This window comes from Canis lupus, chromosome 32, assembly GCF_003254725.2.
Source record: "Canis lupus dingo isolate Sandy chromosome 32, ASM325472v2, whole genome shotgun sequence".
Taxonomy (NCBI): Eukaryota; Metazoa; Chordata; class Mammalia; order Carnivora; family Canidae; genus Canis; species Canis lupus.
In genome coordinates, this window is record NC_064274.1 from 11,792,186 (window position 1) to 11,814,979 (window position 22,794).

General features: G+C 39.0%; 1 protein-coding gene across 2 annotated transcripts in view; it reads left to right on the forward strand.

Annotated features, from left to right (window-relative positions):
- Positions 1–21,785, forward strand: part of HERC5 (HECT and RLD domain containing E3 ubiquitin protein ligase 5) — a 43,321-nt gene extending 21,536 nt beyond the window's left edge. The window contains exons 14-23 of one of the 2 annotated variants that reach the window (XM_025425126.3): positions 5,297–5,410; positions 6,708–6,818; positions 8,310–8,480; positions 12,044–12,187; positions 13,188–13,354; positions 17,209–17,275; positions 18,132–18,202; positions 20,092–20,275; positions 20,363–20,465; positions 21,513–21,785. In XM_025425126.3, the coding sequence (XP_025280911.3) occupies positions 5,297–5,410; positions 6,708–6,818; positions 8,310–8,480; positions 12,044–12,187; positions 13,188–13,354; positions 17,209–17,275; positions 18,132–18,202; positions 20,092–20,275; positions 20,363–20,465; positions 21,513–21,718 (1,338 nt within the window). In that variant the 3' untranslated portion in view covers positions 21,719–21,785. Of the gene's footprint in view, positions 1–5,296; positions 5,420–6,707; positions 6,819–8,309; positions 8,481–12,043; positions 12,188–13,187; positions 13,355–17,208; positions 17,276–18,131; positions 18,203–20,091; positions 20,276–20,362; positions 20,466–21,512 lie in introns of both variants that reach the window. The other variant, XM_025425117.3, reaches the window with a different exon arrangement.
- The last annotated feature ends 1,009 nt before the right edge of the window (positions 21,786–22,794 follow it).

Sequence of the window (22,794 nt, forward strand, 5' to 3'; positions counted from 1 at the left end):
TTGGGGAGGAGGCATTCTTCTTTCAGAAAACATACCACTGTAAATGTTTTCATGTATATCTCTCTTGGCATTCATGTGTCAAGAGTGGGCTTTTAGTTTCCACACTTAGTTCTGGCATTGATAGATTATAGGATGTCCGTGTTGTGTTCTTTATTATAGGTAATGATAAACTGTCTTCCACAGTGGTTGGATTAATTTAAATCCTCTCTAGAAGAGGAAGAGAATACCTACAACTCCAAGTGTGACTTTAAAATTTGGAAAATGTTTTCAGTATTAAATGACACCAAATTATGATTTTAATTCTGTTTCCCTTGTTCTAATGCATGTTATCATATTTATAATTGCAGTACTTGTTTCCTCTTCTGTAAAATGTCTGGTTTTTGTTCAGTTTAAATGTATCCTTTGACTTTTTCCTTTTTTTTTTAACTGATTATAGACTAGTCCTTTGTCAGTTTTATGTGTTGCAAATATCATACCCCAGTTTGTAGCTTGTCTTTTCACTTTGAGATGTTTTGTTTTGTTTTGTCCTTTGATGAACCCACAGTCTTAGTTTTAATACAGATAAATTTGTTAGTCTGCTCCTTTATAATTCTTACTCTATGGGTTTTGTTTTAAGCTTTGTTTTTTCTTCAAGTTTTTAAATTATCACCCTACATCAGGAATCAGTTGAATGGGTAAAGCTGTGTTCCAATAAGACTTTGTTTGCCCTGAAAGCTGCCCTAGATTGTCTTGTAGCAGACAAGCTGATAGCTGGGGCCAGAAGAAGAGTACAAACAGGCCAATATACCTATGTCTAATATTTAAAAGGTTAGAAATCTGGGACACCTGGATGGCTCAGTGGTTGAGCGTCTGCCTTTGGCTCAGGACGTGATCCCAGGGTCCTGAGATCCAGTTCTGCATTGGGCTCCCTACAGGGAGCCTATTTCTCCCTCTGCCTATATCTCTGCCTCTCTGTGTCTCTCATGAATAAATAATATCTCTAAAAAAATAAATTAGAAATCTGGCTAATAACTATGGAATAAATATACTCTAAAACAAAATATACCCTATCCACCCACCTTGCCAAAGAAATCTTCCTCATGACAGGGGAGGCCAGATTTGAATTTAGAAAATCTTGGACTCTTTACAGAGTTTTACATTGGAAGGTGGAGGCTCAGAGGCCTCCCCGAGTCCTCTGCCTTCTTTTCCTACCTTGTTTTTGTCCCATATTTGGGGTATCCTGTACTGTTCTACTACCCATATGTGGACATGTCCGTATGTCTGCATTCCATACCTGCCTCCACAGTGGCCATATCTTGGGCACCTCTGGAGCACCAGAGCCTACGGATATGCTCACCTATAATACAGTCCACTCTCTAGAGAACACAGAGGGGTAGAGGTCTCTGCACGTGGTTAGGTCCCTCTGGTCCTGTAGGCCCCTTACTTCTACTTTTTTGAGAAGGGGATTGGCTAGAGGAAGGCCAGGGCAAGCACCTATAAATAAATCATGGACCTAGGGCAGAGGTTACTCTTACCCGGGTCTAATGGGAGCATTGATTTGAGCTTTGCCTTTCATAATTTGGTGTTTAATCCAATTGGAACTTTATTTTAAATTTACTTTTTATTGTTTTTCATATGAAAACAATTGCCTAGTACCACTACTGAAATTTTGTCCTTTCGCTACTGATAGGCAATGCAAACAAAAGAATCTTAGTGGAAATTTGATTGGAGTTGCACTGAATCTGTATTTAACTTTGGAGAGAATTGATATCTTTGTATAATAATATAATTATTAGTTATATATTTATTAATTTTTAAAGATTTTATTTTATTATGAAGTAATTTCTACACCCGGTGTGGGATTTGAACTCATAGCCCCAAGATGGAAGAATCACTTGCTCCTCAGACTGAGCCAGCCAGGTGCCACTTGTTTGTAATTTTATTTTTTTATTTTTTAAAGATTTTATTTATTTATTCATGGGAGATGAATAGAAATAGATGAATTATTTATTCATGGGAGAGAGAGAGAGGGACAGGCTGAGACACAGGCAGCAGGAAGAAGCAGGCTCCATGCAGGGAGCCTTACGTGGGACTAGATCCCGGGTCTCCAGGATCACACCCTGGGCTGAAGGGTGGCGCTAAACCACTGAGCCACCCAGGGATCCCCCACTTGTTTGTAATTTTATTTTATTTTTCATTTTTTATTTTTTAAAGATTTTATTTATTTATTTATTCATGAGAGACACACACAGGCTGAGAGAGAGAGAGAATGAGAGAGAGGCAGAGACACAGGCAGAGGGAGAAGCAGGCTCCATGCAGGGAGCCTGACATGGGACTCGATCCCGGGTCTACGGGATCACGCCTTGGACTGAAGGCGGCGCTAAACCGCTGCACCACCCGGGCTGCCCTTGTTTGTAATTTTAAAGGAAAAACTTGAATATTACTATTGAATAGAATATTTCCTGTAGGGTTTTTCCTAAATTGTTAAACATTTTAAATCCACATAAATATTGATTCTCTCTTTTCCTGCTGAAATTCCAGTTACTCATATATTCGACTTTCTCATTCCTATCTTCTGTGTCTCTTAACGTTTCTGTCATGTTTTCCATCTCTGTATGATTGTATCCCATTTTGGATGACTTCTTCAGCCATATCTTTCTGTCCATGAAATATGCTCCTTTTAGTGATTTTTGTCTGCTAATAAAACTGCCCTTTGTGTTTTTATTTCCGGTATTATGTTTTCTACTTGTAGAGGTTCCCATTGTTTCTTTGACATTTCTTTTCCTTGGTCACTATTTATGATCTCATCATCTTTTATTTTCAAGCTTCCCTTTTGCTTATTTGAAACTATATGCATTAGGCCTCTGGTATCCAAAATCTTTCTAGGTCAGTTTTGCCTCTATTACTTCTGCTGAATCTTCTTCACAGTGCCTTTGTTATTGTGTTCTGTGACTTTGTGTGTGTGTGTGTGTGTGTGTGTGTGTGTGTGTGTGTGTGTTTGTGTGTGTGACATTTTCTTTGGAACGTTATCTTTTGGGATTCTTCGAGAGCTGTGTTTCTCCAGGGAGGATTTGCTTCTACCAGGTTCCTGGAGACACTACGTCAGTTTAGTACTACTTTAAATTCTTGGCTTGAAGCTCTTTAGATCTCTAGGTGTGGTATGAATGTGGTGTGCAAACTTTCAGCAAAGTGCTCTTGTGATTGCAAATTCTGTTAGGTGACTTTTTTTTTTTTTCAGCCTAGCCCCATTTTAAATAGCTATAGCTTGCTTCCTGGGCTTGGGGTTAAAGTGATGTAGAGCCTATTCATTTCTAGTTTACCCTCACTCTGATGGTTTAGCACTTTTTTTTTTTAAGATTTTATTTATTTATTCATAAGAGACATAAGAGAGAGAGAGGTAGAGACATAGGCAGAGAGAGAAGCAGTCTCCACGCAGGGAGCCTGATTCGGGACTCGATCCCAGGACCCTGGGATCACACCCTGAGCTGAAGGCAGATGGTCAGCCACTGAGCCACCCAGGCATCCCTGATGGTTTAGCCCTTTTGGGTCCCAGATTTCTGAGGTGACATTCTATTTTTGGCCTCATAATTTGGACAGAGTCTGTCTTCTTTCCCCAAAGCCCCAACCATTGCAAAGTGAAATTAGGTTCACCAGGTTTGGCAAATACTCTCAAGGCAAGTGCCGCTTTCATCTCATTTTTGACCTGATTATTTCATATCTACTTACAATATTGGTGTTGCATTAAAAATATTTGTTTATGCTTTATCCTGTATTTCTGATTGTTTTCAGTGAATTAGGATACCTAATCTGCCATACTACTTAAAAAAATATAATTCTGCCCTACTGCTGAAAAGCAGAGCCCATCTTTGGCTATTCTTAAAGGTTTTGTACAAAAGAAAAAGATTTTTAAACTTTGGGTTTTGGGCAGCCTGGGTGGCTCAGCGGTTTAACTCAAGCCTTGAGACCCGGGATCGAGTCCCACGTCGGGTTCCCTGCATGGAGCCTGCTTCTCCCTCTGCCTGTGTCTCTGCCTCTCTCTCTCCCTCTCTCTCTCTCTCTCTCTATCTATCTCATGAATAAATAAATGAACTCTTTTTAAAAAATACTTTGGGTTTGAAAAATTGAGAAATTTACTAAAGAGCAACAAGGAAAGTATATTCTAATGAGCTTTTCCGCTTACAAAGAGAGAATCCTGAGAAATATTGAAACAGTGACAAAAATCCTCAAGGGATCCTGCTTTATCCTTTGACTCTAAGAGTGACATTAGATTATTTGTCAAGCCTACCCCACCCCCAACCTCGGAAGGGAGACCACAGGAAGCCACAAGGATAAAACACCCACTTTTTCCATAACTGGGGTTATGCAAGGTTAAAATCAACAGGGTTGAGAGGACCATATCATAGGGTTGAAAGTGTCACAGTGCTCTGGGTGGTGATACTGGAAGGCTTGGATCATTTGGGGTTTGGGCCAGCGTCAGTAAGAATATTCCAGGTGAATGGAGGCCAAGAGGGGCTTTTAGAAGAACCCTTCAGAATGAGTCCTTTAGGCCAGGACTGTGTCCATCCAGATCAAATACTGATAGTCACTACTATCCAAAGCATCTGGTGTCAGTATCAGTGTCTTCACTGACTGACGATTAGCACTGTTCCAGGGTGTCCATGTGCATGTAATGATAACTCCGGTCATGAGGGGTAATGCTAGAAAATATCCCCACAGTTTAGGAGGGGAATGTTCCACACATGCCTTACCAGAGGGGAACATCTATAAATAGTATATTGTTAAACTCTGAAGAATATGACATGAAATATTGGACCCCAGCATACTTTGGATTCATATTGCACTGTATTTTTCTTTGGACCTAAAATTCTTTAAAAGCTTCTCTTTGGGGCAGCCTGGGTGGCTCAGCGCTGCCTTTCAGCCCAGGGTGTATTTCTGGAGACCCAGGATCGAGTCCCACATCAGGCTACCTGCATGATGGAATGGAGCCTGCTTCTCTCTCTGCCTGTGTCTGTGCCTCTCTCTCTCTCTCTCTCTCTCTCTCTCTCATAAATAAAATCTTAAAAAAAAAAAAGCTTTTCTATGAATTAAAAGTAAGTAGGAGTTTATCATCATATCATCAATTTCTGCTATTAAGTCACAGGTATTCTTTATGTTCCTGAAAATTTGGGGCTTTGTCAGTGGAGGAATTGGATAGAACTTTATTCTGGTCATTGAAAGAGTGTTTAATTTGCTATTTATGCTGATAATCCAATTAATAGCCATAAAGCAAAATTGTCTTTATGTATAAAACTTTCTTACGGGCCATATTTTATTTAAGGTAAACCAAGCTAAGTGTCAACTGCCTGAAAATATTTTCAAAGTAAACGAGCTTACGCACTGGCTTGATTTTTATGGGGATGCATATAGAAGATCCTCTTGGAAAGTTAACTCCGTAAGTATGGTATGTTTATTATTTATTTATCTATTTTGTAAAGATTTTATTTTTTTTTAAGTAACCTCTGCACCCAGCGTGTGGCTCAAACTCACAACACTGAGATCAAGAATTTCATGCTCCACCAACTGAGCCAGCCAGGCACCCCCAGTATGGTATGTTCAAAGGGAGAAGTTGAGTATCAGTGAGTTAATATAGGTATAACTTTGTGTATAAGTTTTCAAATATCCTTGCACCCTGCAAAATTGCTCAGTAGAAATAACAGGGCTTACAGGCAAAGCAAGATAGACCCCTCAAAACCAATTCAGTTTTGTAGCCAAAGCCCTAATAGAAAAGCGGTTGCTACCTTAGATCACGTGGATCAACCAGGCAAGCAGCTTCTGGAGAGGACCAGGAGAATATGGAAATGTACAAAACAAAAGGGTAGAAATCTGTTTACAGTCTATAATGAGCGGATTGGTAGTACTAAGATAACACATATGTAAGTAGGGCTGTCTCAGGTGGGCATCCAGGGCAGCATGACCCACCAGAAGCTGGCTGAAACTGCGACTTTGGGGGTTGCTCTGGGCATAAGAACACCTTTATTTCTTAAAATAAACCACCGGGTGGCTTAGTTGGTTAAACATCTGCCTGGCTCAGGTCATGATCTCAGGGTCCTGGGGACAGAGCCCTGTATCAGGCTCCCTGCTCAGTAGGGAACCTGCTTCTCCAACTCTGCCCCTCCCCCCACTTGTACCCTCTCTCTCTAATCAATAAAATCTTTTAAAAATTTATAAAAATAGATTTTAAAAATAAAGCTAAAGGGCTCTTGCTACCAGTTCAGCTGTTGACCTGAGATTTGTTTTTCCCTTCTCTCTGAAGGTTATAATTCTGCTCCTAGCACATCAACCCCTGACAGGCAGAAACCATGTATTAGCTCATCAGCTAGTCTACATTATATCATTTCCCTTATCACTAAATGCATTGAACTAATTTACATTTCCGAAGTGCCCATTGCTGCAGAAAAGACTCTTTGGGAAAAGCATCTAGAATTAAAATTAATTATAATTAATTGCTAAATTAAGGGAGCACTGGAAATACTAGCTTTATTTTTATTTATGTATTTTTTATTTTTATTTATGTATTTTTACTAGATTTACATATATTTCATTGACCAGTACTACTAACCAGCAATTTGGATTGCTTTGACTAGGAGAACTGAGACTTTAAACTTAATCAGGGATTTTAGGCTATGAGTTAAGGTGTAAGATTTCTCTGGTCTTTCATTTGTCAAAATTCTTGTTGTTTGTATTTTTAGGACACTTCAGTTGGCACTCAGTATCCTGTCATATTCAGTCATTTTCCATTTATCTTTAATATTCTGTCAAAAATCAAACTACTGTATGCAGATTCACTTTTAAAGATACAGGTAGGTATGCCTATTTCTTTGTTTTCATTAACAAATCAGATGATAAAAGCCTTCTGAAGTGTACAATATTTGAGGGGTTGATAACCTTGAAACCAATGGTTATAAAATTCACATAGCTTAGACTCTAATGAGGTTGGAAAGAAAGACTGTCATAATTGGACTGGCTTGGCCTTCAGACATTTTAGGGCCTCAGTACCAAAGGCTAGTGCATGGACAGCTGACCTAGTTTGTAGAGTTTTTACCTTGAGATTGGGCCCTGTATACAGGTCTCTGTATGGTACTCAGGCATAGCAGTCTTGGGCTTGATTGGAATTAGCAAACCAATATTTAAGAAGCCCAGTCTAATTAAAAAACGTAACAGTGGGAATAGAGGTGACAGGATTCTTGAAATACGGACATACATAAATGGCTGGTCCTCTAATGATGCCACAATAAAGATTTGTTGCAAGTATAATCTTTTCAGTGAACTATCATGAGGTGCATTGGGTTTGTTTATCAACATATCCAAAAAATGATTTTGAACTTAAAACTGGACAATTGAAAATGCCTCCAGGAATGTAAGTGCCCAAGAGTGTTAGCTCTTACTGTTGCTTTTTTGTATGCATCCAGTTATGTCTATGTATGAATAATATTCAATTATATGTCATAACAGTAGTTGCTTTCATATAATGCAGTTAACTGTTATAAAACAAAATGGGAAATTGACTTATGAATATGACCATTAATGAAATACTTAACAAAGGAAAATGAGATACAAGAATTTTATTTATCTTTAGCTCTTCTCTTCTAGTTTTAAACACACCTCCAGAAATAATTTTATAGATCTAGTATTTGCTTTTTCATTGTTTTGACAAGAGTCTTAGGCTTTTAATGGTCTCAGATTGCCATTTGGTCAGATAGATAATCTGTGTGTGTGTGTGTGTGTGTGTGTGTGTGTGTGTGTGTGTCTGTCTGTCTGTCTCTCTGTCTCATATAACTTCTTAGATTATCTGTGCCCTAAAGTCTCTTGTTGGATTTTCCTCCTAGAATACAATATCTTTAGAGAGGTGTCTCATACCTGAATTTTCCTGCAGCATGCTTTGTTTCTGAACTTCTCTTCCAAATGAGGTTATGTTCAGTACACTGTTTCAGTGTTTGCTATTCCTCTGTTAGCCTAATGATGGTAATTAGCTTTGGTAACTGAAGTATTAATAATTGTGTTTGCAGGATAAAGTGGATGAGTGGGGCCCACAGTTGGTCACTTTCCTGCTTATGCTGGTTGTCTCCACAACGCTTTTTTCTTTTTAGCTTTTCATTTCTTAGGTGTTTCTTTGGCTCACTCAGGTGGATGCTGAATGAATAGCTTCTCTCCCATGGCTTATGTAAATAAGGCTCTTTTCTTAAATGTTCATGACAAGAAGCACTCATAATAAATTGAACCAGTTTATTCTACTTCATAAATTCCCACTTAGAACAAATGGTGAAATGAATGAAACATTTCTGTTTTTCTAGGAGAAGAAATTTAGAGCTTGCATGCGGTTGGCTGGAATTATGGAACAAGGAGGGTCCCAATTAGCTTTGCTGCCCACTTTTAATCTAACAGTCAGAAGGAGTCACTTGATTGAGGATGTTTTAAATCACCTAAATCAATTTGAGAATGAAGATCTGAGGAGGGAGTTAATGGTAAAGTATAATTCTTCATATTTTTGCTGCTGAGAGAAGGAAGACATAAAAGGATGTAACAGTGGGTCTTCCAGAGAAGAAATTCTCTCCCTTGGCCACAGAGCCTGTTTTGGAGTTCCCCCTAATTCCCCGCTTACCTGTGAATTTCAGGGAATAACTGCAGGTACTTGGCAATCTCGGGCTAAGGAGCAGCGGGTGAAAAGTTTGTCCTCCCCCAGCCTGGGTAGGTAGAAAGTCCAGAACTAGCCCTAAGAAGTCCAGTCCCTCCTGAGGCCTGATGTAGCCTGGCTAGTCACCCGCTGTGAAGGGTGCCAGTGAGATGAGGTTGACCTAGAGGAGATTTGACAGTTTGTTTCTGCTTTCATCCAGGCACCCAGATTGGTTTGTGAAAAAGAAAACTTCCTCTTTATTGACTATATAGTTTTTTGAGGGTATTACTGTCGAAATCCCCATGTTCTGAAACATAAATGATCTCTGGTTTAGTTACTATATGACTTGTCTTATTAGTAGAAATTTGACACAGATTAATAATAATATCTTATAAATCTAGTGAAAGTTTTCCTTGGCCCAAGAACATTGTGAATGCTTCATGAGTACTTGTGTAACCCTTTCAGTGGCACTGTGTGGAGGGTTGTTTTTCCTTCATTTTGCTGATTGGGAAACTGAGGTGTAGAACAATTAGGTGACTTATCCAAGAGCAATACAACTGAGAAGTATCAGAGCCAAGATTTGGGTCCAGCTCTTAGGCTCCAGACTTCCCACTTAATCACAACAATGATGGGCCTGATGATATTTATTAAGTGTTTTTTGGTAGGAGACTAGTTTATCACTTAGCCTACTCAGATTAAAGAATGATTGACTGAAGTTTAAGACACTATTTTATAAGTATGTTGTGGGGCACCTGAGTGGCTTGGTCATTAAGGGCCCAACTTTTGGTTTAGGCTTGGGTCCTGATCTCAGGGTGGGATTGAGCCCCACTTCGGGCTCCTTGCTCGGTGTGGAGTCTGCTTGAGTTTCTCTCTCCCTCTGTCCTTCCACTCATTTTCTCTCTCTCTCTGTCTTTAAAATGAATGAATAAATATATTTTTTAAAAAAGCCTGTTGCACTGGGGGTTGCAGTTAAAGGTAGCATTTCCACATATTTTTACACATAGGTAATTTTAAAAAAATCTAACAAACTCATTATGTGAATCTTACTTGTGCTGGCCAGCCAGTCCATGAGTTATTTTAGTTCTACTTTCATGTTTCATACATCCATTTAAAAATTTTGGATAACGGGGATCCCTGGGTGGCGCAGCGGTTTAGCACCTGCCTTTGGCCCAGGGCGTGATCCTGGAGACCCGGGATCGAATCCCACATCGGGCTCCTGGTGCATGGAGCCTGCTTCTCCCTCTGCCTATGTCTCTGCCTCTCTCTCTCTCTGTGTGACTATCATAAATAAATAAAAATTAAAAAAAAAATTTTTGGATAACGTTTGATGAGCAGCTGCCACTTTCCAGACTGTGAGGCGTTTTGCATGTGTTACTCTATTTTTTTTATAATCTCGTGAGGAAGAGGAAAATGGAGGTTTTGTGAGATGAAGGAACTTGCCCATAAGAAGGAACAGAGTAAGGATTTGACACCTGGTCTTTTTTTTTTTTTTAGATTGTGTTTATTTCTTTGGAGAGAAGGGGCAAGGGTAAGGGAGAGGGACAAAGAATCTGAACCGAATGCGGAGCCTGACAGGCTTGATCCCACGACCCTGAGATCATGACCTGAGCCCAAACCAAGAGTCAGACGCTTAATCTACTAAGCCACCCAGGTGCCCCAACACCTGGTATATAAAGGTTTTGAATAATTCACTGAAGTTTGAAACTTGCTTGTCTAGAAAATAGAAGAGCCATTCATCTAATTAAACCAGTAAAAGCTTTTGGGGAAGTGCCCGCAGAACATCCTGATGGGAATGTTGAGCAGGCCTTTGGACAGGAGTGTGTGTCAATCTGGAGAGAAGATAGAGTGGATACAAAGGTTAAATGCCTGCAGATGATAAGTAGAGTTTAAAGAGAAGTCAAGCATCCAGGGAAAAAGCAGAAAGGATGGAAGTACCAGCACAAAACTGCAGGAAATTCTAGTATTAAAGGAGCAGGAAAAAGAGATAAAACCCTGATTAATCCTTTATAAGAGAAAGCAAGGGAGAAAAGAATGAAGAAAGAAGAATGATCAGAGGTGTAAAATGGGTTCATGAAATCGAGAGGAGACATGAGAATAGGTTCTTGGTCTCCTTGAAGAGAACACTTAGGTAGAGAAATAGGTTTGGAAGTTGGTACACCTGATTCTCCAGAATTTGGCAATCTAGAATAGAAGCCGATATTGTCTATATTGGAGACAGTGGTGTTGAGATATTTTTCTTCCTTTAAGAATAAGAGAGACTGGGATGCCTGGGTAACTCAGCGGTTGAGCGTCTGTCTTCTGCCCAGGGCGTGATCCCGCAGTCCCGGGATCCAGTCCTACATCGGGCTCCCTGCATGGAGCCTGCTTCTCCCTCTGCCTGTGTCTCTCTCTCTCTCTCTGTGTTTCTCATGAATAGGTAAATAAAATTAAAAAAAAAAAAAAAGAATAAGAGAGACCTTAACACATTTGTACACCAAAATGAGGGATTCTAAAAAGGAAAGGTAGGAATGAGTATTTGAAGGAGCAGAGATGGGTTATGGTAGAATTATCCTAGGGAGGGTTTGGTGTCAACAGGTGCCTTCTCAAGGAGTAAATAGCCAAGCCAATAGATGAACTTATGTGTGCTCTGGTTTTTCAGTCTTTGAAAATCCAACTGTTTTTTTTTTTATTTTTATTTATTTATGATAGAGAGAGAGAGAGAGAGAGGCAGAGACACAGGCAGAGGGAGAAGCAGGCTCCGTGCACCGGGAGCCCGACGTGGGATTCGATCCCGGGTCTCCAGGATCGCGCCCTGGGCCAAAGGCAGGCGCCAAACCCCTGCGCCACCGAAGGATCCCAAAATCCAACTGTTTTTGATTTCTTTATGTTTATTTTTATTTTACTTAGCATACCTTATTAAATGATGATGCTGATTGAGGTCAGCTTAGTAGCTAAAGACATCAGGCTCTGAGACTTGAAAGATAGCCATAGTATTAAATCTAGGCTGCACCCCCTTAGCCCTGTGTGACCTTGGAGAAGTTAATATTTAAATTCTTTTTTTTTTAAAGATTTTATTTATTTATTCATGAGAGACACACACACAGACGAGAGACACAGGCAGAGGGAGAAGCAGGCTCCATGCAGGGAGCCTGACGTGGGACTCGATCCCAGGTCTCCAGGATCATACCCTGGGCTGAAAGTGGCACTAAACTGCTGAGCCACCTGGGCTGCCCATAATATTTAAATTCTTGAAGCTTCATCACCTCATAGAATTAATGTGAAGATTATATGGTGATACGAGTAAGATGCTTACCATAGTGCTTGCCACATACTTGGTTGCACAAATAATGCTCGCTCTTAGTATTACTAAATGAGCCTTAATACATAGCAATACAGAGCCCTGGAAGTGATATATTATTTGTTCTGTTTCCTCAGGTATCATTTAGTGGAGAAATTGGACATGACTCTGGAGGAGTCAAGGTAGAGTTTTTCCACTGTCTGTTTGAGGAGATGACCCGGCCAGAATATGGGATGTTCACATACCCTGAGGATGCTTCCTACATGTGGTTTCCCGTCACAGTAAGTCCTCTCTTCTTTGGTTATGGTTATTATGACAGAAAAGGCAAAAAAAAAAAGGGGGGGAGGTGGCATGTCACATACCATTGAAAATTAGGTTATATAGACTGTTTTATTTTAGGAGAGGAGTTATTGATACATATAATTATGGAAATAATCTTCAACTTTAATAAGGTGATTATTTTCTTAACCCAGAGTCCCCTTTCCCTGGGTTTCCATTTCTGCCCACATAGGAATATTTAAGCAGTAAATGTTTGTGATCATTTATAGAATGTATGGATAAAAAGAAAACCCTTCCTTTCCCAGGCACCCATTTTTTGTTGAGTTTTATTTTTCCCAGCGAAGTTGAAAATTTCTTTACAAATTTTCATTTAAAAGGCTATATAGGGCAGCCTGGGTGGCTCAGCGGTTTGAGCGCCTGCCTTCGGCCTAGGGCATGATCCTGGAGTCCTGGGATCGAGTCCCACATCAAGCTCCCTGCATGGAGCCTGCTTCTTCCTCTGCCTGTGTCTCTGCCTCTCTCTCTCTCTCTCTTATGAATAAATAAATAAAATCTTTAAAAAAAAAAGCTGTATGAAAAGAAATTATGAAAACTTCAGTTTATGAGGATTGCTGAGCCTAATGTGATTCTATTTATGTCTCTGTGGCAAAGATTTAAATTGACTAAATTGACTGCACATAAACTCTAAATACTCTTATTACAAGCTTTTTTTTTTTTTTAAGATTTTATTAAGAGAGGGAGAGTGCGCACAAGCAGGGTGAGGGGCAGATGGAGAGGGAGAAAGAGAATCTCAAGCAGACTGCCCACTGAACATGGAGCCAGATGCGGGGCTCAATCTGAAATCAGGAGTCGGATGGTCAACCGACTGAACCACCAGGGTTCACCCACTCAGTTTTAATTTTTGATTTGACTTTGTAAAAGAGAGAAAAGGTTTACCTAATATAAATATTCCATTTTACTTGTAAAAATGATAACACATTAAGTCTTTTTTTCTCTTTTCAGCCTAAATTTGAGAAGAAGAGATACTTCTTCTTTGGTGTTCTGTGTGGACTTTCCTTATTCAATTTCAATGTTGCCAACATCCCTTTCCCACTTGCCCTGTTTAAGAAACTTTTGGACCAGACTCCATCACTGGAAGACTTAAAAGAACTTAGTCCTGTTTTGGGAAAGTAAGTAAACATAGTTCTTTTTCTAGAACTCCACCTAATATGTTTTTGAATACTGGCATACCTTGTTTTATTACTTTGTTGTCCTTTACCCATGATAGCATTTTTATAAATTAAAGGTTTGTGGCAGCTCTGTGTCAAACCGTTTTTCCAACAGCATTTGCTCACTTTGTGTCTTCTGTGTCACATTTTGGTAATTCTCACAAATTTTTCCATTACTGTTTTATTTGTTATGGTGACCTGTGATCTGTGATTACAACTCCTTGAGAGCTAAGAGGATAGTGAGCATTTTTATCAATAAAATATTTTTAAGTTAATTAAAAGTATGTATGCACATTGTTTTTTAGATGTAATGCTGTTGCATACTTAATAGACTACAATAGGTATAAACATAACTTTTATAAGCACTGGGAAACCAAATCATTGTTTTGACTTGCTCTGTTGGGATAACTGCTTTATTATGGTGGTCTGGAACCAAACCTGCAGTAACTCCAAGGTGTGCCTGTAAATAATTAAAGCACATACCTCAATAGTATTTTCATGTTCAACAGTAACATCCTATGTACTTTAAATTTATACGTATCATACGTATAAATTTATATGTATATAGTAACATTCTACATACAGTAAATTTATTCAATTATAATTTTGGGAAGAATTGTTGGATAATTAACTTTCTCAAATTAAGAAAAGTTGATTAATTCTCAATGCTGGCATTAATCTTTGACCTTTATTTGTGTAGAAACAGTCATGGACAGAGCACAGGTTATATACTATGATGTGAAATCTGCAAGTGATATTTATTTTAAACCTTGTTTCTTATCGTCATCTTTATTTTTTATTTTTTTATTTTTTAAAGATTTTATTTATTTACTCATGGGAGACAGAGAGAGGCAGACACAGGCAGAGGGAGAAGTAGGCTTTCTGCAGGGAGCCTGATATGGGACTCAATCCCAGGAATGAATGATCCTGGCCCAGGATCATGACCTGAGCCAAAGGCTTAACCACAAGCCACCCAGGCGTCCTATATCATGACCTTTAAAGTGAAAACTTACTTCTGAGTTAAAAAGCCAGGCTACCACCTCAGAAAAAATATTGGTAATAAAAATGGTAATATTCCTGCTGTATAAGGAGTTCCCACACATCCATAAGAAAAATAGACCGTATACAAGAAGGCAACCTACAAAAGAAGTACCAGAATGGCTTAATTTCCCCAGTCACCCTGGAACATTGATGAAACTCAGAAGCTAATTTGTGCTTCAAATTGACAGTAGTTGCAAATACTGATGCTATATAGTGTTCAGAAGGGTTTGGGAAAAGTTTTGCTGTAATTTCATGGATTAGTGGTGGACATAAGAATTGGTGATTCCTTTTCAGAGAACAGTGTGGTAATACTTAACCGAATCACAAATGTATTTGCCCCTTTGGCCTCGCAGTTCTGTCTCTAGACATTGTTTCAGGAAGAATACAACGTTGCAAAATTTTCCAAACTAATGTATATTGTATTATATAGTTCATAATGTGCAGAATGCTAAATGTTCTTTTAGTAAGGGAATTATATACTTTTGGTATATTTATGTAATAGAACCCTATGTAGATTTTTAAAAGAATGAGAACAGTAGTATGATATTTTTTTTCTTTTGAGAAAGCAAGTGGGGCACAGAGGGCAGAGGGAAAGGGAAAGAGAGACTCTCAAATAGGCTGCACACTCAGTGCAGAGCCCGATGCAGGACTCAAGCTCATGACCTATATCATGACCTGAGCTGAAATCAAGTCAGGCACTTAATAGAATGAACCACACAGGCACCCCAATTCTATTATTATTATCTGCATTTCACAGATGAGGAAACAAACACGGTTTGGGTAACTTGTCCCAGACCCCATAGTGACAGAACCATGAATTGAACACAGTGATGCTCCAGTGTGGCATCCGACTGTTAATCATTATACTAACTATACTAATAAGGAAAAAATATGAAAAGCACAAGATTTGGAGAGGAGGAGATAAGTTTATTATTTTTTACTAAAACAGTGAAAATGATCTAAATAATGCTTATTGCATCAGAGGACTTAACACACATCAATTTAGTAAATGTGAAGAACGTTAAATCTGTATCAGTGTTTCTCATACCTTTAGGTCTTAAGACTTAAGAATTTTTAGAAAGCTGTGTTAGTTTAGAACAGTATAGTATGGGTGCAGGTTTTCAATGGAACAAAAGTAAGAGTTCAGACACTGACCCCTGCACCTATGGAACTTGTGAGAGGTAGCATAGTAGATTAATGGGAACAGGAGTATTGTCAGTTTATGCATATGGGGAGAAATGAGGGCTGATAGCTTATGCTGTCTATAAAAATCAACTTCATGTGGATGAAAGACCAATATGCAGGAATGTTGAAAATATGGACAAATATCTTTCTCACCTTGGGAATCTTAAGACATAAAAAGTACCAACATTAAAGGAAAGATTGATAAGTCTAACTGTAATAGATTAAAGAATTCATCTGTTCTTCATGAGATACCTTAACAAAAGGGCAGTAACACCCCTCAGACTGGTATTTGTAACATACTTTAGGATAGAAGAGGTATCCATATAGGTAGGTATAAAATATTGGCAATGTTTTAAGAGGTAGGTTCATAAGTATTCTTCATAAAAACATCCATAAATAAGCCCATAAGCCATATGTGGACAGATAATGACAAGAGTATCATGAACCAAGTATTATCATGAATCCAGTTTTGTCACTGAGTTCCCATCACTCTTCTTCTTACCACCCACCCCCCAAAAACCTACAATGAATACAATATGGTCTGTTCATCACAATGCTGTAATGAAAAATCCGGCTCTCCTTGTGCCCTTACAGTTTCTGCACATAGCTCTCTGTACTTTAGGTGAGACTTTCATCAGCATATCTTGCCTACTAAGCTCAGGGTTTATTGACAGTAATGTCTCAGCTTTACATCCCATAATGCCTGCTGCATGGGATGCTTAATAAATATTTATTGAATGAATACATGAGAGAATGAGCAAATACAATGAAACCTGTGACTTTAAAAATATGTATGAAGTACCATAGGACAATAGAAGATAAGAGATATAAAAAGACTGGCTACCCATGCTGATAGAATCTATATTCTCACAGATGCCTTAAATAGTTAAGGTAGTCAGATTTCACAGCAGTCTTAAGCTTGATCATATCGGGACAGTAGATAAAGAGAAGGTCCTTTGACCTCCTTATTCCTCAGATTCCCTAAGTGATAACCTGATATTTAAAAGATTATTTGTTCTGTAAGTACAGTTCAAAAACTTAAATAAAGGTAACACCAATTTGAATGAGTTCCAGTATCAGTAAATACATTATCAGTCCTTTTCTGTTTTTTTTTTTTTTTTAAGGTTTATTTATTTATTCATGAGAGATCCACATAGAGAGAGGCCAGAAACATAGGCAGAGGAAGAAGCAGGCTCCCGGCAGGGAGCCCAGTGTGAGACTGGATCCTGAGTCCTGGGTCCTGCGATCACACCCTGAGCTGAAGGCAGATGCTCAACCGTTGAGCCACCCAGGCATTTTTTATCAGTCTTTTTTTATCAGTCTTTATCGGTCTTTTTCTAAATAGAAACCTACAATCACTGGGTAAAGGAATTTAGGATGGAGGGAAGAGAGCTTGTAGAATTGCAAATACTCATAAACTTCACACTTGTAGTCGGGGTCTGGCTGTCATTACACAGAGACATGGGCATTGTTAACTAATGACCTGACCTCTCACCTCAGAATTATCATTGACTTGACATGTATTTTAGATGATGTATCTAGTGATCATGATCATTGACTTTTAAAAAATAAAATTACTTGTTCTTTAGGAGTTTGCAGACGCTTCTGGATGATGAAGGTGATGACTTTGGAGAAGTATTTTTAATCTATTTTAATGTGAGTAATGATAAAAATGAGATTACAGATCAGTTTTAATCTGACTAATCCTTAACATATTTATCTAGACACTCTTTTTAGTGAAAGGACAAACTTATGAATTAGTGCAAAAGATTTTTCTCTTATTTTTTATAAACTGGTCATATCAGTTAGATTTACTACATAACAAATTACATCTATACTTATGGCTTAAAAGAAAAACAGTTCATTGAGTTTCTGGACTGGGTCGACTGGCTGGGCTAGATGGTTTACATTGGCTTTGCTCATTTACCTGGTTTTGACTGGTTTATGAAGTGTGGGCTGGAACGCCTTTTCTGTTCTAGGAGCCCCTATGCTCCAGTAGGCTAGTTGAGGTGTCTTTATAGAATGGTCTCAGGATTATAAAGAGTGGGAAGAGATGGCAAGCCTCGGTGTACAAACTTCTTTTTAAGCTTTTGCTTCTGGCAGTTCCCATTGGCCAGAGTACCTCACGTGGCCACACCCAGATTCAAGGGCTGAAGAACTAGTCCTCAGCGTATTGCAAAGTCACACTGCAAAGGGGCTTGAATACTAGGCTGGGAAGAATTTGTGGCCACTTTCGCAAATCTGCCATACTAGGTCTATACTGTATAAAGTGAATACTGAAATGTGGCAATTTGCCAGTTTTTTTCAGTATGATAAAATAATGTTTTGTAAAAATTCAATTTTCACTCTGCATGATACGTTGGTAATATTTTTGTGCACACTCCTTGCAAGTTTTAATGACTAAAATGTGTACTTTTAGAAAATCTTGAGAGAAGTATGCTTCAAAGTGTTTTTGTTGATAATAGGTTGTTTGGGATTATTTTGGAGATACTGAATTTATTTGTGGTTACAGGTGCATTGGGACAAAAATGATGTAGACTTAATTCCTAATGGAAGCGGCATCATTGTTGACCAGACTAACAAGTAGGTATAGAGAAGTGAAATATTTGTTTTGTTTACGTACTGTTTATGTCACTGGGCTCTAAAAATGCCTTGTAGTTATTACCAATTAATCATTTTTTAATAAAGCAGAGAGTTGATGTTATGTTGTGTGTATGTGTGTGTGTCCTGGAGTTTATATTTTGGTAGGGAAGGAAATAGCTTTCTCAGAGAGGCCTTCCCTTGCCCTCCTGTCTGGGTTTATATCACCAACTTCCCTCTCTATCCCCTTACCCTGTTTTACTTTTTCTTTTCTTTTCCTTTTTTAAAAATTTTATTTATTCATGAGAGACACAGAGAAAGGCAGACACATAGGCAGAAAGAGAAGTAGGTTCCTCACAGGGAGCCTGATGCAGGACTCGATCCCAGGACCCCGGGAACACAACCAACATGAGCCGAAGGCAGATGCTCAACCACTGAGCCACCAGGCATCCCTACTTTTTCTTTTCATATCACATACTATGTACCTTTAGGATTTATCTGCTTATTTACTTACCTGTATTTCCTCCACTATAGCGAGCTGCATGATGGCAGGGAGTAGTCATGTTTATCATTGTATATGTAGTACCTAAAGTAGTCTACAGTGGTGCCTGGTCTGTAGCAGGCACTTCGTATTTATTAATATTACAAGCTACTGTGCTGTCTTGAGTTTTCAACACCTTACCAGATACAATTTTAAAACCATAGTTTGGGATGACACACATTCCATTGATAGTTGGTCACAGCAGCAGAGAGATACCACCAAGTGAGCATTCTGATGTAAGCTATTTTTCTTCAATCTTTTAGTCTTTATTTTTAAAAAATAACTTTTTTTTTTAAAGATTTATTTATTTGTTCATGAGAGACAGAGAAAGAGAGACAAAGACACAGGCAGAGGGAGAAGCAGCAGGGAGCCCGACGTGGGACTTGATCCCGGGTCTCCAGGATCACACCCTGGACTGAAGGCAGGCGCCAAACCGCCGAGCCACCCAGGGATCCCCTAAAAAAGAACTTTGTTGTTGCAGTACAACATACAGAAAAATACACAAATACACAGATCAAGAAATGGAACATTTTCAGCTCTATAGTATATTTTATGAATACTCCAGTTTAGCCATAGTATTACTGTTAGACATATGAGGTTCTCTGCCTCTTTAACAATGACTTTTTGCCTGGTCCCTTCCCTGAATTCAGGGCAAATGGCCCAAAGGGAAAGACTGTAGGTAAAATGCTGTGCTCACTTTAGAGGGCTTCCTTTTTCTCTTATTACTTCAGAGGCCTCTAGAGTCTTGACTTAGATCTAGAAGCCTGGATCTAGATGTGTTTTTGTATATTTTCTGGCTTTTTCTAGTTCTTCACACTGGGAGGTATTTGCTGTAAGCTGCTCTATCATAGCTAGACGTAAAAATCCCCTCTGTTTTTTTACTTAGCCGCAAATACTGAGTAATTACTCACTGTCATACATACAGACAATATGGAAAACCATAAAATAAAATAGGAAATTTCCCGTTTCCCAAGCCTTTTCCCCAGAGCACTGTTAGCAGGTCTCAGATTTTATTTTTCCAAACTCTCGATTCTAATCTGTGTCATTTCTCTTAATTGGGTGACCTTGAGGAATTACATAATTTTACCATGTCCGTTTCTTTACTAAAATGTCCTAAAAATCTGCCCTGAGAGTTATGTGAAGATTAAATTAGATAATATATGAAAAAATTGCTTCTCAGTCTTTTGGCTAAGATCAAGTGATAATATATGAAAAATAGTCATATGCACATGGTAGGCACTGAATTGTTAGGTGTTCTAGTTCTTTATGTCTGGCCTTCTTCCCACTTTTCCTGCCCTCCCTACCAGTTTCCTTCTGCAATAAGCTGAAACCATTTTTTGTTTCATTAAAGGAGAGACTATGTTTCTAAATATGTCAATTACATCTTCAACATCTCTGTGAAGGCAGTTTATGAGGAATTTCAAAGAGGATTTTACAAAGTGTGTGACAAGGATATTATTGAATTTTTCCATCCCGAAGAACTAAAAGATGTGGTTATTGGAAATACAGATTATGACTGGGAAACATTTGAAAAGGTATATCATAAAGGCCTTAGAAGTTTGAATTTGAAATTCTTTCCTATTTCCTGAATACATTTTCTTCCTGCATTTTTTTTTCTTTAGAATGCACATTATGAAGAAGGATATGATAATTCACATCCCACCATAGTGATGTTTTGGAAGGCTTTACACAAATTGACTTTGGAGGAAAAGAAAAAGTTCCTTGGTAAGTATAATATCAAGAGTAGATCTATAATCTTATATCCTTTTTTATGGGATAAAAAGACCTTGTTTGTCATAGCCACCATTTGCCACAAAGGCTAGTGTAAGAGCCATTCCGAGTCCAGTTGGATATTCTCCATGCCCGACTATGTGGACATAAAAAATATTAATATAGGTCTTTTTCCCTGTGATTTCAACCCTGCCTGTTGCTTTCAAATGTTTCTTCAGTTCTCCATCCAAGTTAGATATTTAGTCTGCTTTCTGTATTTGTGACTCAGTTATTCAGGCACTATGGGATTAGCCATGTTTTACAATGTCATTGTCTCCAACCCATTTTATCTCCCCTTCTACATTTTGATCTCAGTTTCATGCTTCCTTGGTTGTTTTCCTGCATCTTTGCTTAATGACTTCCTCATTTTCTTGTAAAAATTTCAGTACTTATTTTTGGGGAATGTTTATCTTCTTGTTCTTTTTGTGGATAACATGTATGTTGGAAGATACTTAGCTTAGCCTGACTTTCCAATCTTAACTTTTACAAGAAATCATCATTTCAGCCAAACAGTTCCATCATCTATACATTCTTGAGTTCACCTTGTACCCTCCCACCTTCAGGCTTTCTCTGAAGTTCCTGGTCCAGCCTTCACCCTTCGCCCACTTCACTTCCTTGTTACTGCTCTGAACCTTTCCCTTTTTAATGGTCCAGCTTACTTCTGAGCTCTCAGAAGTCTCCCCAGTCATCCCAGCCTGATGCTTTCTCCCTGTCCTGAATCACACAGAGAATTTTCACTCAGGAAGCACTTAATTCCCTGGTGCTTTATCCAGTTGTCTTACACCCTTTTATTTTTCTCCTGCTATTTGTCTTTTTCTGCACAAGAATATAATACTTGCATGGACTGTGAACTGCTTGAGGGACAACATACCAGTCCTGGATGCAGTCTAACGCAGGACTGCACGGGGACCCTCAGTAAACGTTTTCAAATAAACCCATTTTTTTTCTCTATAAACCTTGGTCTCTGGGAAGCAGACCACTCATTTCTGTTCTTCTTTTTAGTGTTTCTTACAGGAACTGACAGAATTCAAGTTAAAGGCTTAAAGAACATGAAAATAACATTCTGCTGTCCTGAAAATGTGAATGAAAAAGATCCCATAAGAGCACAGACCTGTATTAGTGTCCTCTACCTTCCTAAATATTCTACGATGGAAAGAGTGGAAGAAGCCCTTCAGGTAGCCATCAACAACAGCAGAGGCTTTGGCTGATCTTGCCTCACACACATCCTTTACCTCTTTTCGGGAATCTTTTCAAAAATAAAAGTAAGAACGCAAAGATTAGTGTAAAAGTCCTGTCTGTTCGTTGTGTTCACCTGCTCTTTTAGAATCGTGTTTTTGCATGTGAGATGTGATAATGCTGTTAAAACAGGGTGACCCCAAAGCACGATGCATTAAAGACAAAACTTTGTTTCTCAGAAATGTGTGGCTGAAGTGGTGTTGCTTCTACTCCCGCTGCTCCAGTAGAAGTCACAAATGACTTTCCTGTGGAAAATGTCAAGGGACGTTTCTGTCTTAAATCTTCTGTATTGCATTTGAAACCATTGGCTGCTTTCTCCTCAAAACTGTCATGAACTGATGGACTGCGGCTTGTGTTTTCTTGGCTTCTTTCCCATTTCCTTTGCGTAGGTTTCTTACACTCCCCTGACCTCTCCAGTGCTAGTGTAGTCTGTTGTCACTCAGCACGCACTCTCATCAGCTGCACAGCTTTGGTTCTGTCTTCCATGTGATCATGCCCACATCTCTGTCTCTCTCGCTCTGTGACCTACAGGAACTGGTAGATTCCAGCACCGCAGCTATTTTTCTATCTAGTCTGTCGCTTCTTGCATGTGCCTTGGCTCCTTCATCTCAGGATATTTAAGAAGAAAATAATCATTTTTCCTGTATTCCACAGCTTGGAGTAGTATCATCAGGATTTCCAGGCAGAAGCCTGCAATCCTCTTCCTTTCCTCCTCTTTACCCCACACAGTCAAGTCAGACCCTGACGATTCTAGTTCTTGTATCTAGAACAACAGTCTATGAAGCTGGCAGCTGCACTACCTGCCCCCCGCCACACACACACCATCTGCAGTGTTCAAGGTAGACTTACGCTATAGATAAGGTTTACTCTTTGAAGAATTTTAGAGAAAACTAATTGGCAGTGGTGGGGAAATCGGTCCAGAGCTGTGCTGCCCAATATGTGGCTACTTAATTAAAATTAAGTAGGGGCGCCTGGGTGGCTCAATGGGTCAAGCATGTGATTTTGGCTCAGGTCCTGTGTCCAGCTCCCTGCTCAGTAGGGAGTGTGC